General features: G+C 36.6%; 1 protein-coding gene across 18 annotated transcripts in view; it reads left to right on the forward strand.

Annotated features, from left to right (window-relative positions):
- ITSN2 (intersectin 2) overlaps nucleotides 1-23,251 on the forward strand; it is a 152,231-nt gene that overhangs the window by 84,703 nt on the left and 44,277 nt on the right. For all 18 annotated transcript variants that reach the window (XM_024354234.3, XM_024354236.3, XM_024354241.3 and 15 more), the window contains 9 exons: nucleotides 534-670; nucleotides 1,670-1,767; nucleotides 8,972-9,153; nucleotides 9,464-9,608; nucleotides 12,612-12,817; nucleotides 16,273-16,337; nucleotides 18,191-18,357; nucleotides 21,576-21,621; nucleotides 21,708-21,829. In XM_024354234.3, the coding sequence (XP_024210002.2) occupies nucleotides 534-670; nucleotides 1,670-1,767; nucleotides 8,972-9,153; nucleotides 9,464-9,608; nucleotides 12,612-12,817; nucleotides 16,273-16,337; nucleotides 18,191-18,357; nucleotides 21,576-21,621; nucleotides 21,708-21,829 (1,168 nt within the window). The remainder of the gene's footprint in view (nucleotides 1-533; nucleotides 671-1,669; nucleotides 1,768-8,971; nucleotides 9,154-9,463; nucleotides 9,609-12,611; nucleotides 12,818-16,272; nucleotides 16,338-18,190; nucleotides 18,358-21,575; nucleotides 21,622-21,707; nucleotides 21,830-23,251) is intronic.

Raw genomic sequence — 23,251 nt, forward strand, 5'->3', positions numbered from 1 at the left:
TAGCCTGGGCCATAGAGTAAGACCCTCTCTCTTAAAAAAAAAAAAAAAGTAGGTTATTTTTCTAGAAGCATTTCCTATTTCCACAGCAACAATGACTAAACCCCTGAAACAAAGATTAGATAGGACAGTGGGAATAACAGCTGGAAGACAGTTCTTATCAAATATCTGGAGAGAAAGGAAGGAAACTTAGATGTAATTTTTAGATTTATTTGCTGAATGGTTCCATTTCAACCTTTTTCTTTTTTTCTTGAGTTTGGAGGTTGGTTAGCAGGAGGGAATTTTTGGGTGTGGGAAATTGTCAGTCATACACCCCAGTGCATCCACTAATCAATCCAAAGCTTCCAAAGCTTTTCTTGATTGATTGATTGATTTGTTTTCCTTTCACCTCTGATCTCAGCAGTTTCTCCCCACCCCTGTACTAATACTTCATTGCTAGTTCTTCACCTTGACAGGAACCAGATCTTATAGTATGTTTTTATTTAGTGTAAAAAATTTCTAGGACATTATACAAACTCTTTTTCTTCTATGTAAAGGAAAGCAAAGCAAGGAAAAGAAAACTTATGGAAAGAAAATCTTAGAAAGGAGGAAGAAGAAAAACAAAAGCGACTCCAGGAAGAAAAAACACAAGAAAAAATTCAAGAAGAGGAACGGAAAGCTGAGGAGAAACAACGTAAGGATAAGGATACTTTGAGACAGTAGAACAAATGCAACAAGAAAAAAATGACCTGATAAGAGACAAAAAAAGGGAAGAAAATTAGAAAGATACTAATTGTAGAGTCAGAAAAAACCTTTTTATAAATTAAACTTGGATAAAAAGCAGTAGGCTTATTAAAACAGACTGAAATCTTAACACAGCAGTAGAAATCTTAGCACAGCAGGAGAAAAAAAGATAGTTACTACTGATTGTGAAAAGACTCAGACATGGTTTTCATAATTGAAGTAAAATAGTTTTAAATATTTTATTCAACCACTATAACTAAGCTATTTATTTTAATGAAACAACAGTAAAATTTTGATACACCTCAGTCCATTTCTACAATACTTTTAGTAGTATTGTATCTCTTTTAGATACATGAACCCTTTGAATCATTATTAATGATACAGTTTGTTGAAATTTTATAAGTTAAAACATTCTAAAGATGAACAAAGTAAACAATTTTATTCTTATCAAATTCAGTATATTTGTGTACTCTTCCACTGTTTTCCTTTTAGAACCATTCTGATAGATCTATAGATTTTTCTTCAGCCATCCCTGTTAACTTGCTAATCTTCTCTTTTGAGACCCCCCTTTTTGTCCTTTACTTCCCTGTTATATTCAGACCTCCACAGATCAAACCAAGCCTCTCTTTGCTTGGTGTCCTTCCACTTTGTACAGCTCAGCCTGTCCCCCACTCCTGCACTTTCCTTTCTACCCATGTGTGTGCTTCATCCCGCAAGTCATCTCTTTGTTTTGCTGCCTCCTACCTTACTTAAGATGAGCATCCTTGTTTGCTTTTTTATTAGATGACTAGTCAAGATACTGAAATCCTAGCAAGTCTGTATCAAGTGGATTTTCATTGTAGTATTTGGTGCTTGATTTTTTCTTTTAGGTTTTAGAGCTCTTTATTGAGTCATAGCAAAGATACGTATACATGTAAGTTGCAAATAATGACAATTGTCTTCTCTTTAGGTGAGACAGCTAGTGTTTTGGTGAATTATAGAGCATTATACCCCTTTGAAGCAAGGAACCATGATGAGATGAGTTTTAATTCTGGAGATATAATTCAGGTAGGAAATGAAGTCTTTTTTTTTTATCATGAATAACCTAAATACATTGTAATATATTAGTTTCTGTAGTAATGTTGACCATTAATTTCATATATTTACCTTTGTAAAATATTTCTTAAACATTACCTCATTTGGACTTTACAACATACTTCAGAGCTGCATAGGACAGTTATTATTACTAACTAAGTTCTAGCCAAGGAAGCTTAAACTCACACAAGTTGTAACTGTCAGCATTGCAGTGCCAGAATGGGATGCAGTTATGTGTTTTTTAATTTCCAAATCCAGCGTTGTTTCTGCTATGCCATACAGCAACTGTTAAAAGAATTGAAGGAGTTAGATTCCACAGCCCTAACTGGATACAGGCAATTTGTTCCTTGGAACGAAAGTCTTTATTGTGTTATCACAATCCATATAAAATACATGAATAAGAGAAGATCCCAGGAGTAGTGTTTGATAGAGCCAGTAGGACATAATGGAAAGAGTACAGGCTTTAGAAGCACACAAACTTGGATTTTAGTCTCTGCTTCTGTTTTCTTCTTGTTAAACTAATATTAACCAGAGTATCTAGCCAGAGTATCTAGCCAGTGCCTCTTTCCCCTGCTCCCCCTGCACTGTCACCAGTTAGTGTGATTTATCAGTTAGGTGGCAAATGTTTAATGATACTAGGGAAAAAAATTTACCAAAACTCTAGCACCCAAGATAAACCCTAAACACACATTCCTGCTCTTGCCATTGCCGCTATTAGTAGTACCGGAGCTGTGCCCAAGCAGGGGGAGAGGTTTGTTCTACAACCAGCCCAAGTCCACTGTCTGTTCTTCCTACCATTCCTCCTCTCCTTGTTGGTGATGGTGTCTGGATGAAGAGATACAACCAATCTCTGGGCGTGTTTGGTCAAGAGTTTACTTATATTTTTGGTTATTTTTTTATGTATTTCAACAAATATTTTTTGAGGGCTGACTATGTTAGACTAGGGATTTAGTGAATAAGACATTATCTCTGCTCTTAACACGCTTGTAGGCTAATGAAAAAGCGTGACAACCTAAAGCAGTAGAGGAAGGAAGGTAAGGAAAAGGTTGTAGACTGCTACCAGCTTTAGCACAGACCTCTCCCATGGTCAGAGAGCCATTCTGGTGGCAGTGACAACAGAAACATAAAGTTAGCTGTGTGTCTTGGGTGCTTGTGTACTCTGCTGAATCATTAACATAAGAATTAGTCATGAGTTACTACTGTCAGTCATGAGTTGCCTGATTTGAACAAATTGGTTAATGATGGTGTCATTTCCTAAGAGGGAAAATCAGAGGGGGAATATATAAGTAGAATTATGAGTTCAGTTTTGTATGAGTTTCAGATGTCCAGGCAGTAGTAGTTGGATCTCCAGAGTACCTAGAGAGATGTCAGGCAGTGGTCTGGGCTGAGGATGTAAATCTGGATGTCGCCCGTGTGATGTGATGGTGTTGGAAGACATGAGAGTAATGGAGCTCATCCAGGGGAGTAGTAACGTGAGAGAGAAGAGGCTTTTTTATACTTTAAGTTCTGGGATACATGTGCAGAACGTGCAGGTTTGTTACATAGGTATACATGTGCCATGGTGGTTTGCTGCACCCATCAACCTGTCATCTACGTTAGGTATTTCTCCTAATGCTTTCCTCCCCTAGTCCCCAACCCCCTGACAGGTCCCGCTGTGTGATGTTCCCCTCCCTGTGTCCATGTGTTCTCATTGTTCAACTCCCACTTGTGAGTGAGAACATGTGGTGTTTGGTTTTCTGTTTCTGTGTTAGTTTGCTGGGAATGATGGTTTTCAGCGTCATCCATGTCCAAGACAATACATTTAAATCAGGTACAATGCTGAGCATTTTGCAGCATTGAAATACTTTGGTTTGTGTAATTCCTCAGGGTTTATTGTATTCTTGTCTGCATTTATATTGCTCTGGCTTAGCTATTTTATTTTATTTATTTATTTATTTTTGAAACTGGGTCTCAATCTGTTACCCAGGCTAGAGTGCAGTGGCGGGATCATGGCTCACTACAGCCTTGACCACCCGAGCTCACGCCATCCTCCCACCTCAACCTCTTGAGTAGTGGAGACTACAGGCACACACCACCACACCTGGCTAATTTTTGTGTGTGTGTGTGGAGATGGAGTTTCTCACTATGTTGCCTACGCTTGTCTCAAACTCCTGGCCTCAAGCAACCCTCTTACCTTGGCTTCCCAAAGTGCTGTGATTACAGGCATGAACCACCGTGCCTGGCAGACTTAACTATTTTAAACTAGTCTTAAACTAGATTTACAGGATAATATTTCATAAGTGTTTCCTTTCATTGTAACTATTTTAGAACACCATTTTATGGGAGTTACATTACTGTGACATCATACAGTTTAGCCATAGCAGCTCTGGTTTAGGAGTTTTCTAAATATTTCATTCATGATGTAATAAATAGCCAGACATATAACATTAAAATGAGAATTATTTACCATAAACATAAATGAAGTTGCCCTAATAATCCATTTATTACTAATTAAGCTTTAAGTCTGTTGTTAATCAAATTTAGAATAATCCATTCAAGTTAACATTTGTTGAGTTTGTAACCATGTGCCTCTGGTGACATACAAAAATGAATAAGGAGACCACAGTCTAGGAAAAAAAAGAAATGTGTATTACTGTACAAAATATAACATGATAAATTTCAATACTAATTTATATGAGTAAGTACTGTGGGAACCCAGAGAATGAAGGAAAAACAACCAAATAGAATTGGGGAACATTTTTCCCAAGGATAGGATGGAGGAAGGCCTTGAAGGATTATGCCTTATATTTGCTTAGTGCTTTACAGTTTCCAAAGCGCCTTCATAAATATACTCAATTTAATTCTGAAAGATACCCTAGAGGAGGGCAGCACAGGTATTTCCCTCCAAATTTGTAGATGACAAAGCACACAAGATAGCATTCATTATCTTAACGAAGGATAACCAGGTAGCATGGCTAAGACCGAAATGTGGTTCTTTTAACTCTCAAGTCTGTAGTATTTCCTCTAAACCATGTAATATTCTGGGCAGAAGAGAATACCTTAAATAAAAACATTGAGGCTTGCATGTGCCAGGTGTTTTTAAAAAATGTCATATAACTATTTGCCTAGAATATCGAACAAATGGTAAGAGATGAAGCTAGAAAGGTAAGTTGAAACCTGACAAAGAAATTGTAATTTCAGAGTATTCAAATTCTACACTAAGAAGTTTGAACTTTTAAGAGCTTTAAACTAGAGAGACAACATCTGCTAGGAGAAAAATCCTAATGGGTCTAAAGTGGCTTACCATAGAGTAAAAGGCATCAAGATTGGAAAAAGAGAAGACAGACTGTATTGATTTGCAGAAGACATGATAATCTATATAAAAAGTCCCATAGAATCTATTAAGCTACTAGAACTATTTAAATGAGTTTAGCAAGGTTGCAGAATACAAGATCAATATAACAAAATCAGTTGTAGTTCTGTATAGAAACGATGACTATTCAGAAATTGAAATTTAAAATACCATTTACAATTGCATAAAAATATGAAATACAGATAAAACTGATAAAAGATTTGCAAGACCTGTTTATTGAAAGTTACAAAGTTTTATTGAGAAAAATTGAAGTCCGAAATAAATGGAAAGATATATAGTGTTCATGGATTGGAAGATTCAGTATTGATAAGAAGTCAATTCTTCTCTTAAGTCCTGTGGAAACAAATTTTTTAGAGAAAGATAAGAAGTCTGTTCTTCTCAAATTCTTACACAGACTCAAAGCAATTTACATCAAAACTTTAACAGGCAGCCAGGTGCTGTGTGTGATCCACATCTGTAACCCTAACACTTTGGGAGACCAAAATGGGAAGATTGCGTGAGACCAGGAGTTCGAGATCAACCTGGGCAGCAAAGCAAGACCTCATCTCTACAACAACAACAACAACAAAAATCTCAGCAGGCTTTGTTTTTTTGTTTGTTTGTTTTTGTTTTTGTAGCAAATGACGAGATGATTCAAAAGCAAAAGAACTTTGAAAAGGGAACAAAGTTGGAAATCTTTTAGTACCTGAATTTAAGGCTTATTGTAAAAGTTACAGCAGTCAAAACAGTTGTGATATTAGCATCTAGACAGGAAAATAGATCAATGGAACAGAGTAGGTAAATAGATTCATGCTACGTGTGTTTGTGTGTGTGTGTGTGTGTGTGTGTGTGTATGTATAAACAACAGATTTTCGACAGAGGTGCAAAAGCAACTCAGTGGAAAAAGAACAGTCTTTTCAGCAAATGGTATTTGGAACAATGGATATTCATATGCAAAAAAATGAATTTCAATTTGTTCCTTGCAACATATACACAGATTAACTCAAAATAGGTAAAATATGATGTCAAATGTGAACCTATAACTGTAGAATTTCTAGAAGAAAACAGAGAAAATCTTAACAACTTTGGGTTACTCAAAGTTTTTCAGTTTCTTAGCTATGACAAAGAATCTAATAAATAGTGTTTCTTTCTTTCTTTTTTTTTTTTTTGAGACAGAGTTTCGCTCTTGTTGCCCAGGCTGGAGTGCAATGGCGTGATCTTGGCTCACTGCAACCTCCTTCCTGGTTCAAGCGATTCTCCTGCCTCCACCTCCCGAGTAGCTGGGACCACAGGCATGCGCCACCGTGCCTGACTAATTTTGTATTTTTAGTAGAGACAGGGTTTTTCCATGTTGGTCAGACTGGTCTCAAACTCCCGACCTCAGGTGATCTGCCCCCCTTCGGCCTTCCAAAGTGCTGAGATTACAGGCATGAGCCACCGTGCCCAGCCTAGTGTTTCTTTTTGAGGAAAACAGTTCTGTAAGTTATTGTGGTAATGATTCTGTAACTCTTTGAATATTCTAAAATGCATTTAATTGTGTACTGTAAATGGAAGGATTATGTGGAATGTGAATTATATCTCCATAAGCCATTGTTAAAAACAAAAAAGTTAAAACATGTACCTACCATGTGACTCAGCCATTCCACTCTTAGGTATTTACACAAGAGAATTGAAAACATATGTCCGTATGAAGACAAATGTTCATAGCAGCTTTATTTGTAATAGCCAAAAACTAGAAAAAACTTTAATGTCTACCAACATTTGAAAGGATAAACAAATTGTGGTATATTCATATGATATAATATTACTTAGCAATAAAAAAAGAACAAACTGTTCTTACTGTGTGGATGCCTTGAGTGGAAAAAGGCAGACAAAAAGGATACATATAGTATGATTTTATTTATATACAATTTTAGAAAATGTAAACTAATATATAGGACAGAAAACAGGCCAGTGTTTTTGTAGAGATGGCAGGGAAGGTCATGGGGAGGGGCAAGCTGGAGGACTTATGGTGGAACAAGAGGAAGCTTTTGGGGGTGATAGAAGTGTTGGCTATCTTGATTGTGGTGATTTTTCACAGGTATATACATATGTCAAAACATATATACATATGACAAAACATATGTCAAAACAATTTAACACCTTAAACATGAAATTTATATTAATGATATCTGAGAAAGCAGTTTTTAAAAATATGAATGGATTCAACATGATTTTAATAGATATATAACACTGTCAAGTCTGTGTTTTAGAAAGGTATGGAAAATGGATTGGAGAACAGAGACACAACTCCCATATTCATTTATTCAGTGAGTTAAGTGATTTCTACTATGCTAGACAGTGGGGGTCAATAAAGCTCACGAACAAATGGAAGAGAGAGATGTAAATAAGTCATTATTTACATATAAATAATTTATCTGTAGTAAGTACATATACTTATGTATTAGCTACATAATTAAGTGTCATTATGCATATATAATGTATATAATGCTAATTATGACAGTTATGTATGAAATAACTCTGGCTTGGGTTGGGGGAAGTTAGAATCTTGAAGGATGAGTAAAAATCATAATAATCTTAAGTGTGAAATGAAAAAAAGCCTGAAGTAGGGCAGTGAGGGTGGGTTGACAAATTAGAAGAGTCTTTAATGACAAATTCAGTAGTTTGGATGTGGAAGTGTAAAAGAGGTAAGAGCCAAAGATTTTTTATTTAGAATGACTAAATTTTTGGTGGTGCGAATAATAGAGGAATTTAGGAGAAGGAGGGGATGGAGGAGAAAAGTTCAGTTTTAAACTTGACTTGGAAGTTCCCATGGGACATCCACTTGAAGATATCTTGCAAGTAGTTGAAAGTATAGGCATGTTGCTTCGGGAAGAAGTCAGCACTGAGATCATAGCTTTTGGATTCATTATTGCACAGAGGACTGATCAAACTATAGGAGTAAGTGGGCTTATTCCGGAAGGGTATAGAATGAGGAAAGAAAGCCAGTGATGAAACTTGAGGCTGTCCTCAGTGTTTAAGGAACAAGGACCAAGAAGCAGAGGGAGAAACACTGTGAGGATGGAGGATGTCACACTGTAGGATGAAAATGTCTGGGAGAAGCAATGAAATTGATAAATCACCTGACATGTTTACCAGTTGGAAAATAGTATTCAGAGAAGATCTTATTGTTCTGTTAGAGAGTTCAAAAAAACTGTGTAACAGGAACAGAAAAAAGTAAGCCAAAAACAAAAAAAGTAATGATTATAGGAGAATAAAAAGTTTACAAAAAAGGAAATTTAATCAGCAGCATGCTGCATGACTCAGATGTGAAATATTTAAACATACTCATAATATTATAAACATTAAATAAATTTAAATAAAGATTAAGCTATAACAGTATTGGTAGAGTAAGAGGCTACAGTGAAAGAGAGGTCAATCTTCATTTCCCATAGCCAAAAGCCAGTAATGTCTAAAATTGAAAAAATTCAAGAAAAAGCAGTATAAATATGTTATTCAGAAATATAAATGGTGATATAGAAGAAACCAGGAAGAATGGCAGGTCAGGAGTGAAAATCAGGGCATAAGGAGCCATGAGATAGGGGAGGATTGTTTTCCCTCATTAGCCATATATAATGCTATTTGTCTTTGTAAAATATTTTCATGTAACTTGGATAAAATTAAAATTAAAAAGACAACTTGCCAGTCACTGGAAATAGTAGCTGTTAATTTGTAGAAAATGCCTTAGCTGTTTAGTTAGATGGGCTTAATTCTGAAAATGAGAATACTATACAATAGTTTTCATCTCTTTCCATTGTAAATGTGTGAATTTCTAAGCACTGTTAATCCTTCTTTTTATTTCCGTAGGTTGATGAAAAAACCGTAGGAGAACCTGGTTGGCTTTATGGTAGTTTTCAAGGAAATTTTGGCTGGTTTCCATGCAATTATGTAGAAAAAATGCCATCAAGTGAAAATGAAAAAGCTGTATCTCCAAAGAAGGCCTTACTTCCTCCTACAGTTTCTTTATCTGCTACCTCAACTTCCTCTGAGTAAGTTTTTAGCTAACAGTAAAGTTTATATAGATCTGCAAATGTGTAAATACCTAATATATAATGGTGTCAGCCTACTACTTCATCATAGTGTAATCCGGGTTGTACTCTTCAAGACTACTTTTTGTTCCAGATTTAATACTGAAATTTAGTAAGTGAAAACATGGGTCAGTAGTTTGTTAATAATTATTTCTTTTCCCATAAATTGTGTGTAAGCACAGTGTATATAATATGTAAGTTGATAAATTGGTAGTACTTCATTAAGTTCTAAACAAATAAGTATACTTATATCAAAGTGTTATATTTGCAGACCACTTTCTTCAAATCAACCAGCATCAGTGACTGATTATCAAAACGTATCTTTTTCAAACCTAACTGTAAATACATCATGGCAGAAAAAATCAGCCTTCACTCGAACTGTGTCCCCTGGATCTGTGTCACCTATTCATGGACAGGTATGTTGTCTGTTATTTTTGTGGGCTTTATTCTTTGAATTTGCTCCTGATTAAAATAGAATGAAAATTATATACAAAGGACCATTCACTCATTTAACCAGAGTTTGTAGCATTCAGTTTCTTTCTTATTCACATGTGATGTGAAGTTGAAGAAATGACTATTACTTAGAGGTTTCTCAACAATTTTTTTTTTTTGAGACGGAGCCTCACTCTGTTGCCCAGGCTGGAGTGCAATGGTGCAGTCTCGGCTCACTGCAACCTCCGGCTCCATGGTTGAAGAGATTCTCCTGACTCAGCCTCCTGAGTAGCTGGGATTACAGGCGCCTGCCACCATGCCTAATTTTTGTATTTTTAGTAGAGACGGGGTTTCACCATGTTAGCCAGGCTGGTCTCGAACTCCTGACCTCAGGTGATCCACCTGCCTTGGCCTCCCAAAGTGGGATTACAGGCGTGAGCCACTGCGCCCGGCCTAGGTTTCTCAACAATTCTTTTCCATAATATCAAGTTGCTAGCAGCTAAGGTTTCTAAGCTCAAAATGTTATTTTTACAAATCTCATGATATATTGTTCTTGATTTGTAGTTATTATAATAAGAAGATGAGAGACTTGGGCTTGACGGGTTTTTTTTTTTTTTCTTAAAGTTATTTGGGAACGTTAGAACTTTTTAACATATATTTAGCCTCTGATTTAGATATAACTATTGCAATAGGGTTACATTAACATTATTTTTTAAAATTGCAGACTTCATCAGAATAAAGTCCAAAGTCCTCCAGATTTCACCTTCACTCAAAAAATGCCATGGCCATAGGTTCCAGGCATTTTATTATGTGCTAGAAATTTAAGGATAAATTAAGTCAAAAAATACCTGACATTGACACCAGGCACAGTGACTCAGTGCCTATAATCCCAGCTCTTTGGGAGTCCAAGATGGGAGGATTGCGTGAGGCCAGGAGTTCAAGATCAACCTGGGCAATATAGCAAGACCCCATCTCTACAAAAAATTTAAAAATTAGCTGGGCATAGTGGCATGTGCCTGTAGTACTAGCTACTTGGGAGGTTGAGGTGGGAGGATCACTTAAGACCAGGAGTTTGAGGCACAATTAATTATGATCATATCACTGTACTCCAGCCTGGGCAATAGAGTGAGCCCCTGTCTCTAAAAAAATTTTTAAAAACCAGAAACTCACCATTCAGTAGATCATAATCTAATGAACATGACAGACATATAAATAACTGTAAAGCATGAGAAATGCTGTATTAAAGATATCTACAAGGTCTGTAGGGGGTATATATAGAAGAGATCATCTTACTCAATTGGTGAGAATTGGAGCAGCCTTCACAAAGGGCAAGGTATTTGAGTAGGGTCTTCAAAGATACGATTTCACCCAACAAAGAAGGAAAGTTATTCCCATGAAAGAACAATTTGGGGAAAGTCACCGAGGCATGTTAACACAAGATATTTGCAGGAAACAAGCATTGTTAATAATACGGCTGGAATACAGGATTCATGGAGAAAGGGTTAAGCGAAGTTGGAGAGAGAGGTTGAGGTTTATTTGGGAAGCATTTAATACCGTGCTAGGCAACTTGGCAGTGGAAAGTCCCTGAGGATTTTTAAGAGTGGAGTTATTGTGTATGTTTTAGAAAGATAATTCTGGCACTAACATAAAGTCTGGATTAGCAGAAGAAAACAACCAGTTAAGGAAGGATATTACAATAGCTAAATAACAAGAGATGATGGTTTGAACAAGTGCTATGGTAATTAAGATATAAGAAAGAGGAGATAGATTTAGAAGATTATTAGGAAATGATATTAAATAGATAATCCATTGAATGTGGAGAGTGAGGAAGAAATAGGAGTTAAAGATAATTCTTCAGTCTTTAGCGTGAGCAACCAAAAGGATAGTAGTATCCTTGTCTTTGGTAGACAGTGCAGGAGGAATGGGTTTGGTAGGTTCTAAAAATGATTATGTTTCAGCCATGCTAAGTTTAAGCTATGTGTATTAGGGACAGCTTGGTAGAAACACCCAGTAGGCAGTTTGATATACAAGTCTGGAGATCAGGAGATAAAATTACACTGAAAATATAGGTTTGAGAAGTCATAGACATAATTAAGAGTATTTAGGGAAGTCCTGTGGAACAGTAAGGGAAAAGGGTTGGACAAAAGAGGAGCCATCAATCACCAGAGAGTCAGCTTCAGGAACTACAAGCCTTGATGTTAGCTGTTTAGAGATCAAGAGGAATAAGGGTTTGGAAGAAGCATTTGGCTTTGATGTTATTATTAATAACCTTGTCTGGAAGAGGTTCAGTAGTGTGATGAGTGCTGAACCTAAATTAGAAGTGTTCAAGGAGTGAAACTGGAAAAAAAGTTTAAGACTATTATTTAAGGAATTCAGAAGTAGAAGCAAGTAGAGAAGTAGATTGAAGAGAAGGACTTAAATATTTTTAGAAAATGAAAGGGTATAATAGAAGACTTGGAGAATAAGTGAAGAGTTTAGCCTTATTAACGGAACAAAACACTCCTTCCTTTGAGAGAGGAGGGAAAGAAAGAAGAATGAATAGAATAGAATAGGAGGAAGTTAAGAGAAAAGCAGAGAAACAGAGGGAGCCAAGCATGCCAATTTCCTTCCCTAGTGGAGTAAACAGAATTACATTGCAAGCTGGAAGAGAAAAAAGATTTACAGTAACATTCCTTTTTCATTAGTTCCATGATATATATTTCATGGATGTGTGAATACATTTCTTGAGTACACATTATTTACCTTCTCTACCAGTGATGTGATGAGGTTTCTTTGAATGGTGGGTTTTCAGTCTGTCTTAACAGAAGGCTAGTCACATAGTTGTCTATCATGTATAATTTAAAGTCAGTTAGTAGACTAAGGTTATCTTAAGTCACCACGACACAAAACTGGTCTGCTGTTTGAACAGTAAGTATGTTATATACACAGAAACAGAAATCATAGTTACCATTGCCTTTTAAAAATTTTTGGTGGTTTTGTATTCATAGGGACAAGTGGTAGAAAACTTAAAAGCACAGGCCCTTTGTTCCTGGACTGCAAAGAAAGATAACCACTTGAACTTCTCAAAGCATGACATTATTACTGTCTTGGAGCAGCAAGAAAATTGGTGGTTTGGGGAGGTGCATGGAGGAAGAGGATGGTTTCCCAAATCTTATGTCAAGATCATTCCTGGGAGTGAAGTAAAACGGGAAGAGTAAGCATCTTTATGTGTTTTCATGAGATGTGGATGTTGGTATTTTCACTAATGAGTCAGCCATGGTCTGATTGAGTGTATAATAAAATAACAATTTTATACTTGAGTTTGAATATCAGAAAGGTAATTCTGGCCGGCCGTGGTGGCTCACACCTGTAATCCCAGCATTTTGGGAAGCCAAGGCAGGCAGATCACTTGAGCCCAGGGGTTTGAGACCAGCCTGGGTGACGTGGTGAAACCCTGTCTCTACAAAAAATACAAAAATTAGCCGGGCATGGTGGTACATGCCTGTAGTCCCAGCTACTTGGGAGGCTAAGGCAGGAGAATCTCTTGAGCCCAGGAGGCAGAGGTTGCAGTGAGCCAAGATGACGCCATTGCACTCTAGCCTGGGTGACAGAGTGATACTCCATATCAAAAAAAAAAAGAAAAAAGAAAGGTAATTCTTAGGATGAAAAAAGCATACCTCAGGTATTTGTTTCAGTTTAGAATATCTTTCATTCTAGTTATTTCAGATTTCATAAAATTTTCAAGCTACTCAAAATTATAGATCTGTTGCTTTTTTTGTTTTTGAGACAGGGTCTCACTCTGTTGCCTAGGCTAGAGTGCAGTGGTGGATCATGGCTCACTGCAGCCTCGACCACCCAGCCTTAAGCGATCCTCCCACCTCAGCTTCCCGGGTAGCTGGGACCACAGGTGCACGCTACCATGCCTGGCTTATTTTTAAATTATTTGTAGAGGTGGGGTTTTGCTGTGTTACCCCAGGCTGTTCTCAAACTCCTGGGCTCAAGCGATCTTCCTGCCTCCACCTCCCAAAGTGCTGGAATTACAGGTGTGAGCCACCTCACCTGGCCACTTCTTTGTACCATAAATCAGTTAGAAAAGTTACTTTTCATTTTCTTTCAAGCATTTCTCCCCTGTTTACTATAAATTGTCAATATTTAAGTAACTCTTTACTGAGGGCCTCCTGTTTGCCAAATTGGGGCATTCCCATTTCTGAGTCTCCAAGATTCCCTGAATATAACTTCTCTTATTGCTTATAGCACTCTGCATTATAGTTACTGATTTTTTTAAACCAATGTCCCTTATTAGATCATAAGCTCCATGAGGCTGGGATGCATGTCTTTTTATTTATTTGTTCATTTTTCAGTTTCTTCATGCCTGTTCTAATCCTAATGCATAGTAGCTGCTCAATCATATTAGCTGAGTGAATGAAGAGAGGCGTGAATGAATGAACAATTGAATGAATTTTCAAATGAAAAAAGCTAAAAACTAGATAGGTCTCTGACCTTTATTTCCTACTCTGTGGGGAGTCAAGTTGTCGAATATAATAATACAAGGAAATAAGTACTATAATATAGCTATGGGTAACTGTCTCTTGTGTTTTATATGGAAGTTGGTAGAAAAGCAGTCTGATTTGATGAAAAGATGCTGGTCTTTCGCAATCAAGAGGCTTGAGTTTTGGCTCTCCTATTTTTGCCAGGCTGTAAGGAATAACCTACTTAATCTTCAGTTTTCTAATTGACTGAATGAAAAGGTTAAGCCAGATAATCTTTAAAGACCCTTTCACTGCTGAGTTTCTATGTTTCTGGAAGGTAGTGCTGTTTCTAAAAATTTGCTTTTCAGCCTGACATGGAATTTTGGATTGATTGATTGATTGATTTTGAGATGGAGTCTCGCTCTTTTGGCCAGGCTGGAGCGCAGTGGCGCAATCATGGCTCACTGCAACCTCCACCTCCTGGGTTTAAGCAATTCTCCTGCCTCAGCCTCCCAAGTAGCTGGGATTACAGGCATCCACCACCATGCCTGGCTAATTTTTGTTTTTTTTGTTTTTGTTTTTTTTTGAGATGGAATTTCGCTTTCGTTGCCCAGGCTGGAGTGCAATGGCCCGATCTCAGCTCACCACAACCTCCACCTCCCGGGTTCAAGCGATTCTCCTGCCTCAGCCTCCTGAGTAGCTGGGATTACTGGCATGTGCAACCACACCCGGCTAAATTTTTTTGTATTTTTAGCAGAGACGGGGTTTCTCCATGTTGGTCAGGCTGGTCTCAAACTCCCAACCTCAGGTGATCTGCCCGCCTTGGCCTCCCAAAGTGCTGGGATTACAGGCATGAGCCTAATTTTTGTATTTTTAGTAGAGACAGGGTTTCACTACGTTGGCCAGGCTGGTCTCGAACTCCTGACCTCAGGTGATCTGCCTGCCTTGGCCTCCCAAAGTGCTAGGATTACAGGCGTGAGCCACCATGCCCAGCCCTTTTTATTTATTTTTCAAGACAGAGTCTCACTCTGTAGCCCAGTCTGGAATGCAGTGGCACAATCTCAGCTCACTGCAACTTCTACCTCCTGTGTTCAAGCGATTCTCCTGCTTCAACCTCCCAAGTAACTGGGATTACAGGAATGCACCACCACACCAGGCTAATTTTTGTATTTTAGTAGAGACAAGGTTTTGCCATGTTGGCCAGGCTGGTCTCAAACTCCTGACCTCAGTTGATCTGCCCGCCTCGGTCTCCCAAAGTGCTGGGATTACAGGTGTTAGCCACCACACCTGGCTGAATTTTGGATTTAGAAGAATATAATAACAATAACAACAACCATATATAGCTGGCATTTGTATGCATGCACTGTGCTAGGCCCTTTATAGACAATTCCTTTATAGAAATTGTCTTATTTTATGTCCATAACATTTACAGAGAAGAAAACTTAAGCAAAAACAGATTGTTTCAGTGTTTTAGAGGGCATTTCTTCTAACTTTGCATTCAGTTACTAGTGTTTTCTAACAGATAAGGCATATAACTTGAAAACCTGCAGTAATGGAGAATTTAGCATTAAACAAGACAGTCCATTCAGTTGTGACCAGTAGTTGTAATAAGGTTCCCCTTCTGTTTATTTAAAAACTGCCTCACTGTGTAATTTACTCACAGGTCCTGGGGAGCCCTGGTGCATCCCACAGGTGTCTAGTTAAACAGGACAGTCTTCTAGATTTTTGAAAACAGATTCCTGGGTTAAAATGGAAATTAATGTTATAGCTGTTCTGAGATAATAAAAACAAAGTTTTATTATTTTTATTTTTTTAATGTAGTGCATTCTAAACAAATAATAAAATGTATATATTTCCTTTGTTTTTTCCTACACTAAACTAAGCCCTATATGTGCTTACCACTTAACAATTTGTGGGTGTCTTTTAAGTTTCTTTAGAAAGGCGAAATATCTCACATTTGAAAAACTATTTATAAATCATATTGAAATTTTAAAAATATATTTAAAAATGTAGAAGTTTATAATTAGGCTGTTCTTAATCCTGCAGGATGTTGTGTATAAGTCTTCCCAGTTCTGTGTACTAAGACTATATTTAATTTGAGAAAGCCCTAAAAAATGCACTACTAAAACCTGCTGTGCATCAAATCACCTTTCTTATTTTTGCTTGTATTTGTTTGTTTGTTTGTTTATATATTTGGTAGACCAGAAGCTTTGTATGCAGCTGTAAATAAGAAACCTACCTCGGCAGCCTATTCAGTTGGAGAAGGTAAGCTTTTGGCAATTTGTAAATTAGATGGTAATCAATTTAGCTCTTGACTAACTACCTGACTTCACATAGTTGCTGTTCTTCACATAGTTGCATATTCTCCCCATTTCTGTGTCTGCAGTATTAAAGTGAGATTAGGAAAACCTGCCCCTATCTATTTCACATGAATATTGAGAATATAGAAAAAATATGGGTGAAAATACTTGGCACTTTAGAAAGGCAGTGCTATGAAAATTCAGCATAGACTGGTTTGATGAATAACATCATAAATAAAAAGTGTTGCAATTATTGATTATAGATGTTTAGGAGGTAAGGAAATTTCAATATATTTCATTGCTTATACATTTTAATTACAATGTACCATATGAATCATTAAGGAGGACCAAGGTATACTTTATCATAAGTATTGCAAAGAATTTTTTTCTATATCCCTTTGGGTTGTTTGATTAGTAAATTATTTTGATTTTGTTAATGTGTTGAAAAATGAAAGATTACCCTAATTTCAGATGATATTTTTATTTAATAGTTACATAAATTTATAAATGAAATGTATAAGTCCATTATAAAGTTAGTTGAATAGTTGAGGTACATTTTATGTTTTGCTAAAAATATCAGTTTAATGTTAAACAATTTATTCAGGATCTGTTACGTTGAAGATTCTATGCTAGAGCCTGGAAAATACAAGGATGAATAAAAGTTTCCAAAGTGCTCACAATAGAATGGAGCATACAGTTGTGATAAATTCTTTAATGAGCGAACAAAACCAATTTAGAGTAGGACATACGAATCCACAGAGATGGCAGTGTTGCATCATCCTAAACAATGAGTAGGATCTAGCAGAGTGACAAAGGATGAGAATGCACTTCTAGACAGAGGGAATGGCATGAGCCAAGGAACGGGGGAACGTCATGTCACCAGTGAAGCTGAATCATAGGTGTACTGTGGAATGAGTGCTCTGAGCTGAGCCTAGGAAAGTAGTGAGGAGCATGTTGGAAAGGACCCGACTTTTATTGCAGCGTACCTAAACCTTGTAATCACTTTGAATTTTGTTAAATTAATTGAGTAATACTGGGAATGCGAATAGTAAATAGGTTGTAGGTGGTGTTTCTCATCGTCTCCAGTTTATGATACTAAGATCAAATTCCATGTTGGCCAAATATAAATAAAACTAGAAAGAAAGAAAAAGACTTAGAAAACCAAGTCACCAACTGTTTCTTCTAAGCAGTGACAATCACAGAAACAAAAATCAAAGGCGATATAAAAATTTAGATATTTCCCTCGAGGTCATTTGTTAACAAATATTTATCGAGCATCTACTCCAAGTCAAGCACTGTGCTAGGAGCTGGGTCATCAGGATGGAACTTGGCTTCTAGTGCTGCTGTCTTCTGGGTATTGAGTGTTTCCATAACTGTGTACTTAAAAGAATTAAAGAGAAAATAATATAGCAGATTAAACTATTTCTGGTATAAAAAAGTTAAAAAATATATTTTCCTATCTTGACTCCATTATCTAAATAACTGAGTGACTTAATCTCACTAAGCCTCAGTGTATTTATCTATAGAGATACTATTATCTGTTTGTAGTTTTGGGTAATTCTTTGTGATAAAAAATAAACAATTGGGAATAAAAGAAACTCTAAAGTTTTATGTTAAGTCAAATAACTTTTTCTAAGGAATTATTAAATAATTGCTTCGTTCCTTTTTCTACCTTTAGATCTTTTTATGTTAGGTTTCCTGAAGGCACAAGATCTTTTACAGTAAACTTATACAATGTCTTGGAGAATAACCTAATTTCTTTTTCACTTCTGTAATCTTAAAACCAGAATCTACTTCTTTTTGCTTTGTTCCCTACAGAATATATTGCACTTTATCCATATTCAAGTGTGGAACCTGGAGATTTGACTTTCACAGAAGGTGAAGAAATATTGGTGACCCAGAAAGATGGAGAGTGGTGGACAGGAAGTATTGGAGATAGAAGTGGAATTTTTCCATCAAACTATGTCAAACCAAAGGATCAAGAGGTATTTTGGTATTAAAATCAACCCATTCTGGTTAATCAGGTTTATACTTAAATTATTTTGGTATTAAAAATAAAATCAACCCATTCTTGTTAATCAAGATTTATACTTAGAGATCATGTTTATGGTTTTGATCAGGTTGCTTTGGTTACAAAGAAACTGTTCACAGTAGCTCCGGTAAAATAGGGTTTATTATATGGCTCCAGTTAGATAAAGGGGGCAAGATTTCATGAAATTCTAAGAACAAGAGTTGTAGGGTAGGGTTGAGCTTCATGATAACTGCTAGGAAGTAGATCTGGATTCAGAGAAACACAAAAAGGACCACCTTGAAGTGGTTCGCCAATTTTCACTTTAAGACTGTAACATTAATGTGACTCAGCTTACATGAGCTCCTGCCTCATTTCATCCACCACCAGTATGGTATAGTGCAGAAGTTCTCTTTTTGGTTTCAGGAACTTTACAGTCTTAAAAATTATTGAGGAACCCCATAGGCTTTTTAAAAGTATGTTCAGTATAGCTAATGATATTTACCATATCAGAAATTTGAAAAGCGAAATTATATATTTATTCATTTTAAAATAACAATAATTAAATCCATTACATGGTAACATAAATAACGTGCTTTTATGAAAAACAGCCGTATTTATCATGAAAACAAAGTTTAGCAAGACACACACACGTATATATACATATACATACATATGTATGTGTATGTGTGTGTGTGTGTATATATACACACACACACACATATATATATATATATATTTTTTTTTTTTATTATTATTATTTTTTTTGAGATGGAGTCTAGCTCTGTTGCCCAAGCTGGATCTCGGCTCACTACAGCTCCGCCTCCCAGGTTCAAGCAATTCTCGTGCCTTAGTCCCTTGAATAGCTGGGATTACAGCCATCCGCTACCATGCCTGGCTAATTTTTGTATTTTTAGTGGAGGCAGGGTTTTACCATGTTGGTCAGGCTGGTCTTGAACTCCCAACCTCAAGTGATCTGCCTGCCTCAGCCTCCCAAAGTGCTGGGATCACAGGCATGAGCCACCACACCCAGCTAATTTTTGTATTTTCAGTAGAGATGGGGTTTCACCATATTGGCCAGGCTGGTCTTGAACTCCTGACCTCCAGTGATCCACCTGCCTTGGCCTCCCAAAGTGCTGGGATTACAGGCTGTTTTATATTTTTGCAAATCTCTTTAGTCTGACTTAATTAAGTCAGCTACTTTCTCATGTCTGTTTCTGTATTCAGTCTGTGACATTTTTTTTTTTGGTTGAAGTATAAAAAAATTCATCCTCACACATACATGAGAGAAAATGAAGAAGTATTTTAATAGCATTTGCAGATATCTACCAATGTTCTTTTTTATTCTACCACACTAAAACTTGACAAATGCTGAATCGTTATAGGTTAGTTGCAACATGGAATCTGAAGCCCTATCGGTGAACAGTTCTTACTGTTACATTAAAATTCACTAGTCTGTTTTGCATGTTGAGTGGATCTTTTACCCGTGCGTGATGTGATAACATTATTTGTTGTTTATTTGGAAAATATTGAATCACTGAGTTATGCAGATATTCCCTGTGTGGACACATTTCATTACACAGTATCTGAAAAATCGTATGTGTTAATACCACCACTCATCAGAAAAGTTTTTCAATACTAGGAAACTGTCAGACTCATAGTGGTAGGTACAAATTTTCTAAAATTTTAATTTTCCCTGGAAATCTTGAATTTTATCATTGGCAAAAAATCCTGCCAGCTGTTTTCCTTGAAGGGACAGGCTTACTTCATTTTTAAGAAAATGTTCGCTAAATCCCAAGTCTAAATAGTTTTTCTGTTGGTTCTTTGAAGTAAAAATGTTGTTCCATGAAAAACCTAGTTGAGTGGACAATTTAGTCACACAAATACTTTCCTTAAGACAACCGTCATACTTTAGTATGCAGCACAAATGTTTTAGGCACACTTCTGTTTAGTCACACAGAACTTTTAAAAGGTATGGACTTGAAGATTAAGATTTAATAAAATTTTTGCTGTTTCATTAAAGACATTGTTAAGTGAAACTGGCTTTGTTTTACTGTGAGTGCATGGCGGTGAAGAACACTACCATACTTCAGTGTCATTTGGTGCCACTGCCATGATTCACACTAAAGCACCAATGATTTTACCCACCACTGTAAATGTCAACACAGTGAAGAAGACAAATAATGTCTTAGTATTTTTATGAAGATAGTTTTTATACCACAGACCCCTGAAAGAGGCTCAAGGACTATTTCCAGGTTCTACAAACCACATGCTGAGAGCCATTGGTATAGTAGAATCAGACTGCCTGGGTTGACTCTTAGCTGTAACACCTAGAGCCTGGGTGACCTTGGACAAGTTACTGTACCTTTCTGTGCCTCAGTTTCCTTCTCTGTAAAATGGGGATAATCATAATTACTTAATAGTGTTATTGTGAAAATTAAATAGCAGAATATATGGAACCTCTTAGAGCAGTGTCTGTTATACAGTACTCAGAAAATGTTAGCTTTTAACTACCATCCACTCTGCTTAATACTTGTACTGCAGCTATGTTCACTAACAGAACAAAATTCTTTTTAATCCCATCCCTTTTGTTGTTCAAATTCCTATAAAGAGGAAATGTGGTTGGGCCAGTTTATCCTTTAAAGTGAAACAGAAGTAATAGTTGCTACACAGGATAGGGATTTTTTGTTCTTAGGTCAGATTCGGTCAGTTTGGGGGGAGCATGGTAAAATAAATAAAAATAAAAACATTGTCTCCTGTTCATCAAGATCCATAGATAAGTCAGGATCCCTTAGAGAAAGCAGGAGCAAAATAACATATACCTTGACATATCCAGGACACATATGTTGTGCATAGTGGGCATTGGTGCTAACGCCATAGATAAATGGAGTGCATTTGGCCTGGAGGGTCATGTTTAATATTTAGGTTTCAGAAAACGAGCTCTTCCTGTTGAGTCAGTGGTTGACGATGACAGCCACTCGTATATAATGTATTACATTAGCAGACCAGATCTCCTCATAAGTGTTGGATTTTTCACTTATTTGTTAATACTGCATGAGGCTCATTGTCATTTTCATCTTCATTTAAAGAGAAAAGAATCCTGGGAATTTGAAATCTCTAATTCCCATTAACCTTTATACTTTTACATCTGGATTGTTGGAAATAATAAAACAACACGGTATCTTTTCCTTGTAGAGTTTTGGGAGTGCTAGCAAGTCTGGAGCATCAAATAAAAAACCTGGTACGTATAGTAGTGATCTTAAAAAATTACTAACGTGTTTGCTCTGTCGCAATCTTGAATTCATAGTTTCTTCTTTGTCTTTTCAGAGATTGCTCAGGTAACTTCAGCATATGTTGCTTCTGGTTCTGAACAACTTAGCCTTGCACCAGGACAGTTAATATTAATTCTAAAGAAAAATACAAGTGGGTGGTGGCAAGGAGAGTTACAGGTAATATTCTTTAAATAGCATCTATAAATTTTATTATAAAAGTACTGCATGCTCCATAAAAAAGATAAAATTAATAAAAATTTTTAGATCACCCATAATCATTCCACTTAGAGGTAATCAATATCAATATTTTACTGCGTTATATTTCCTTTAGTCTCTTGTGTGTACATTTTTAGCACAGTTGAGTTGATGTTGTAAGTAACAATTTAAGGAATAATTTTCTCCAAAGACATAATTGTTTTTCCAATAATGCATTCCTTTATAATTCACAGATCATGTTCTTAAAGAAACAGCATCATCTTTCCCTGGGATAGTCCCAGGCTTGCAGTATAGCCTCTAGGAGAAAGACATAATCTAGATGGTGTGCTGAGAAAATACTACTAATTGGGCTGTCTGCTAGTGGTCTTAGGTTTTTGAAACAGCAGTGCAATTAAAGACAATACAGACATAGATGAACCTTTTTTTTCCCCCTAAAACGTTAATAGATGGTTATTGCATATGTTTTGATACAGGAAAAGGGTTCTTCTCTCACTTCTATTATTTCCTTACTAGTTAAAACTAAAAAGCATTTTAGGGATTAAAAGATGACGAGATATAATAGCTATATTTTTATATGAGTGATATATAATTGTAATATGGAGGATAAACATAGCTTCATTCTTGCAAATCAGGAGTCTTAGGATTCCTAAAGAAAAATGGGGGTTCAAATTTAATACCTTCTTGAATAACCCCCTGAAATTCCACCTTCTGATTTACTTTGAAGATGGACCGAACTAAGTGGGAAACATGACTCTTTACAAATTTTACTTCTGACCTCCTGATTAATGATTAACAAAGCTCCAAGAAGTATTTGTAGTCGGCTGCACCATTTTAAGGGTTAGGAGAACTCTAGAAATGTCTTTTTAGAATATAAATATTTTTGTGAAATATGCCGAGAACTCTGAGCCTGAAAGACCTCCACATAGACTTCTTCAGATGCTGTTTTCAGCAGTAGTTTGAGATGCATGTTTTAGTGTGTCTTCCAGTTGTTTAATGTTTACTTGAAAGGCTAATGCTGAGTTCGAGGCCCCCAAGATCATGCTCATATTTGAAACCAATTCCAAGTTTGGGGGTCTTCAAGACTACTCTCAAGTTCTGTAAGTCACTAGAAGGACTTTACAGAACTCACTACAGCTATTACACTCATGTTGCAGTTTATTGCAATGAAAGGATACAGATTAAAGTCAGCCAAGGGAAGAGACACATGGGGCAGAGTGCAGTAGAGTTCCAAAAACAGAGCTTCCGGTTGTCCTCTCCTGGCGGAGTCATGAACAGTATTAACTCCTGGCAATGATGTGTGACAATACACACAGAGTATTGCCAGTCAGCAAAGCCTTGGTGTGCAGAGTTTTGACTGGGGTTCCTCACATAGATACAGTTGAT

This window comes from Pan troglodytes, chromosome 12 (genome assembly GCF_028858775.2).
Source record: "Pan troglodytes isolate AG18354 chromosome 12, NHGRI_mPanTro3-v2.0_pri, whole genome shotgun sequence".
Taxonomy (NCBI): Eukaryota; Metazoa; Chordata; class Mammalia; order Primates; family Hominidae; genus Pan; species Pan troglodytes.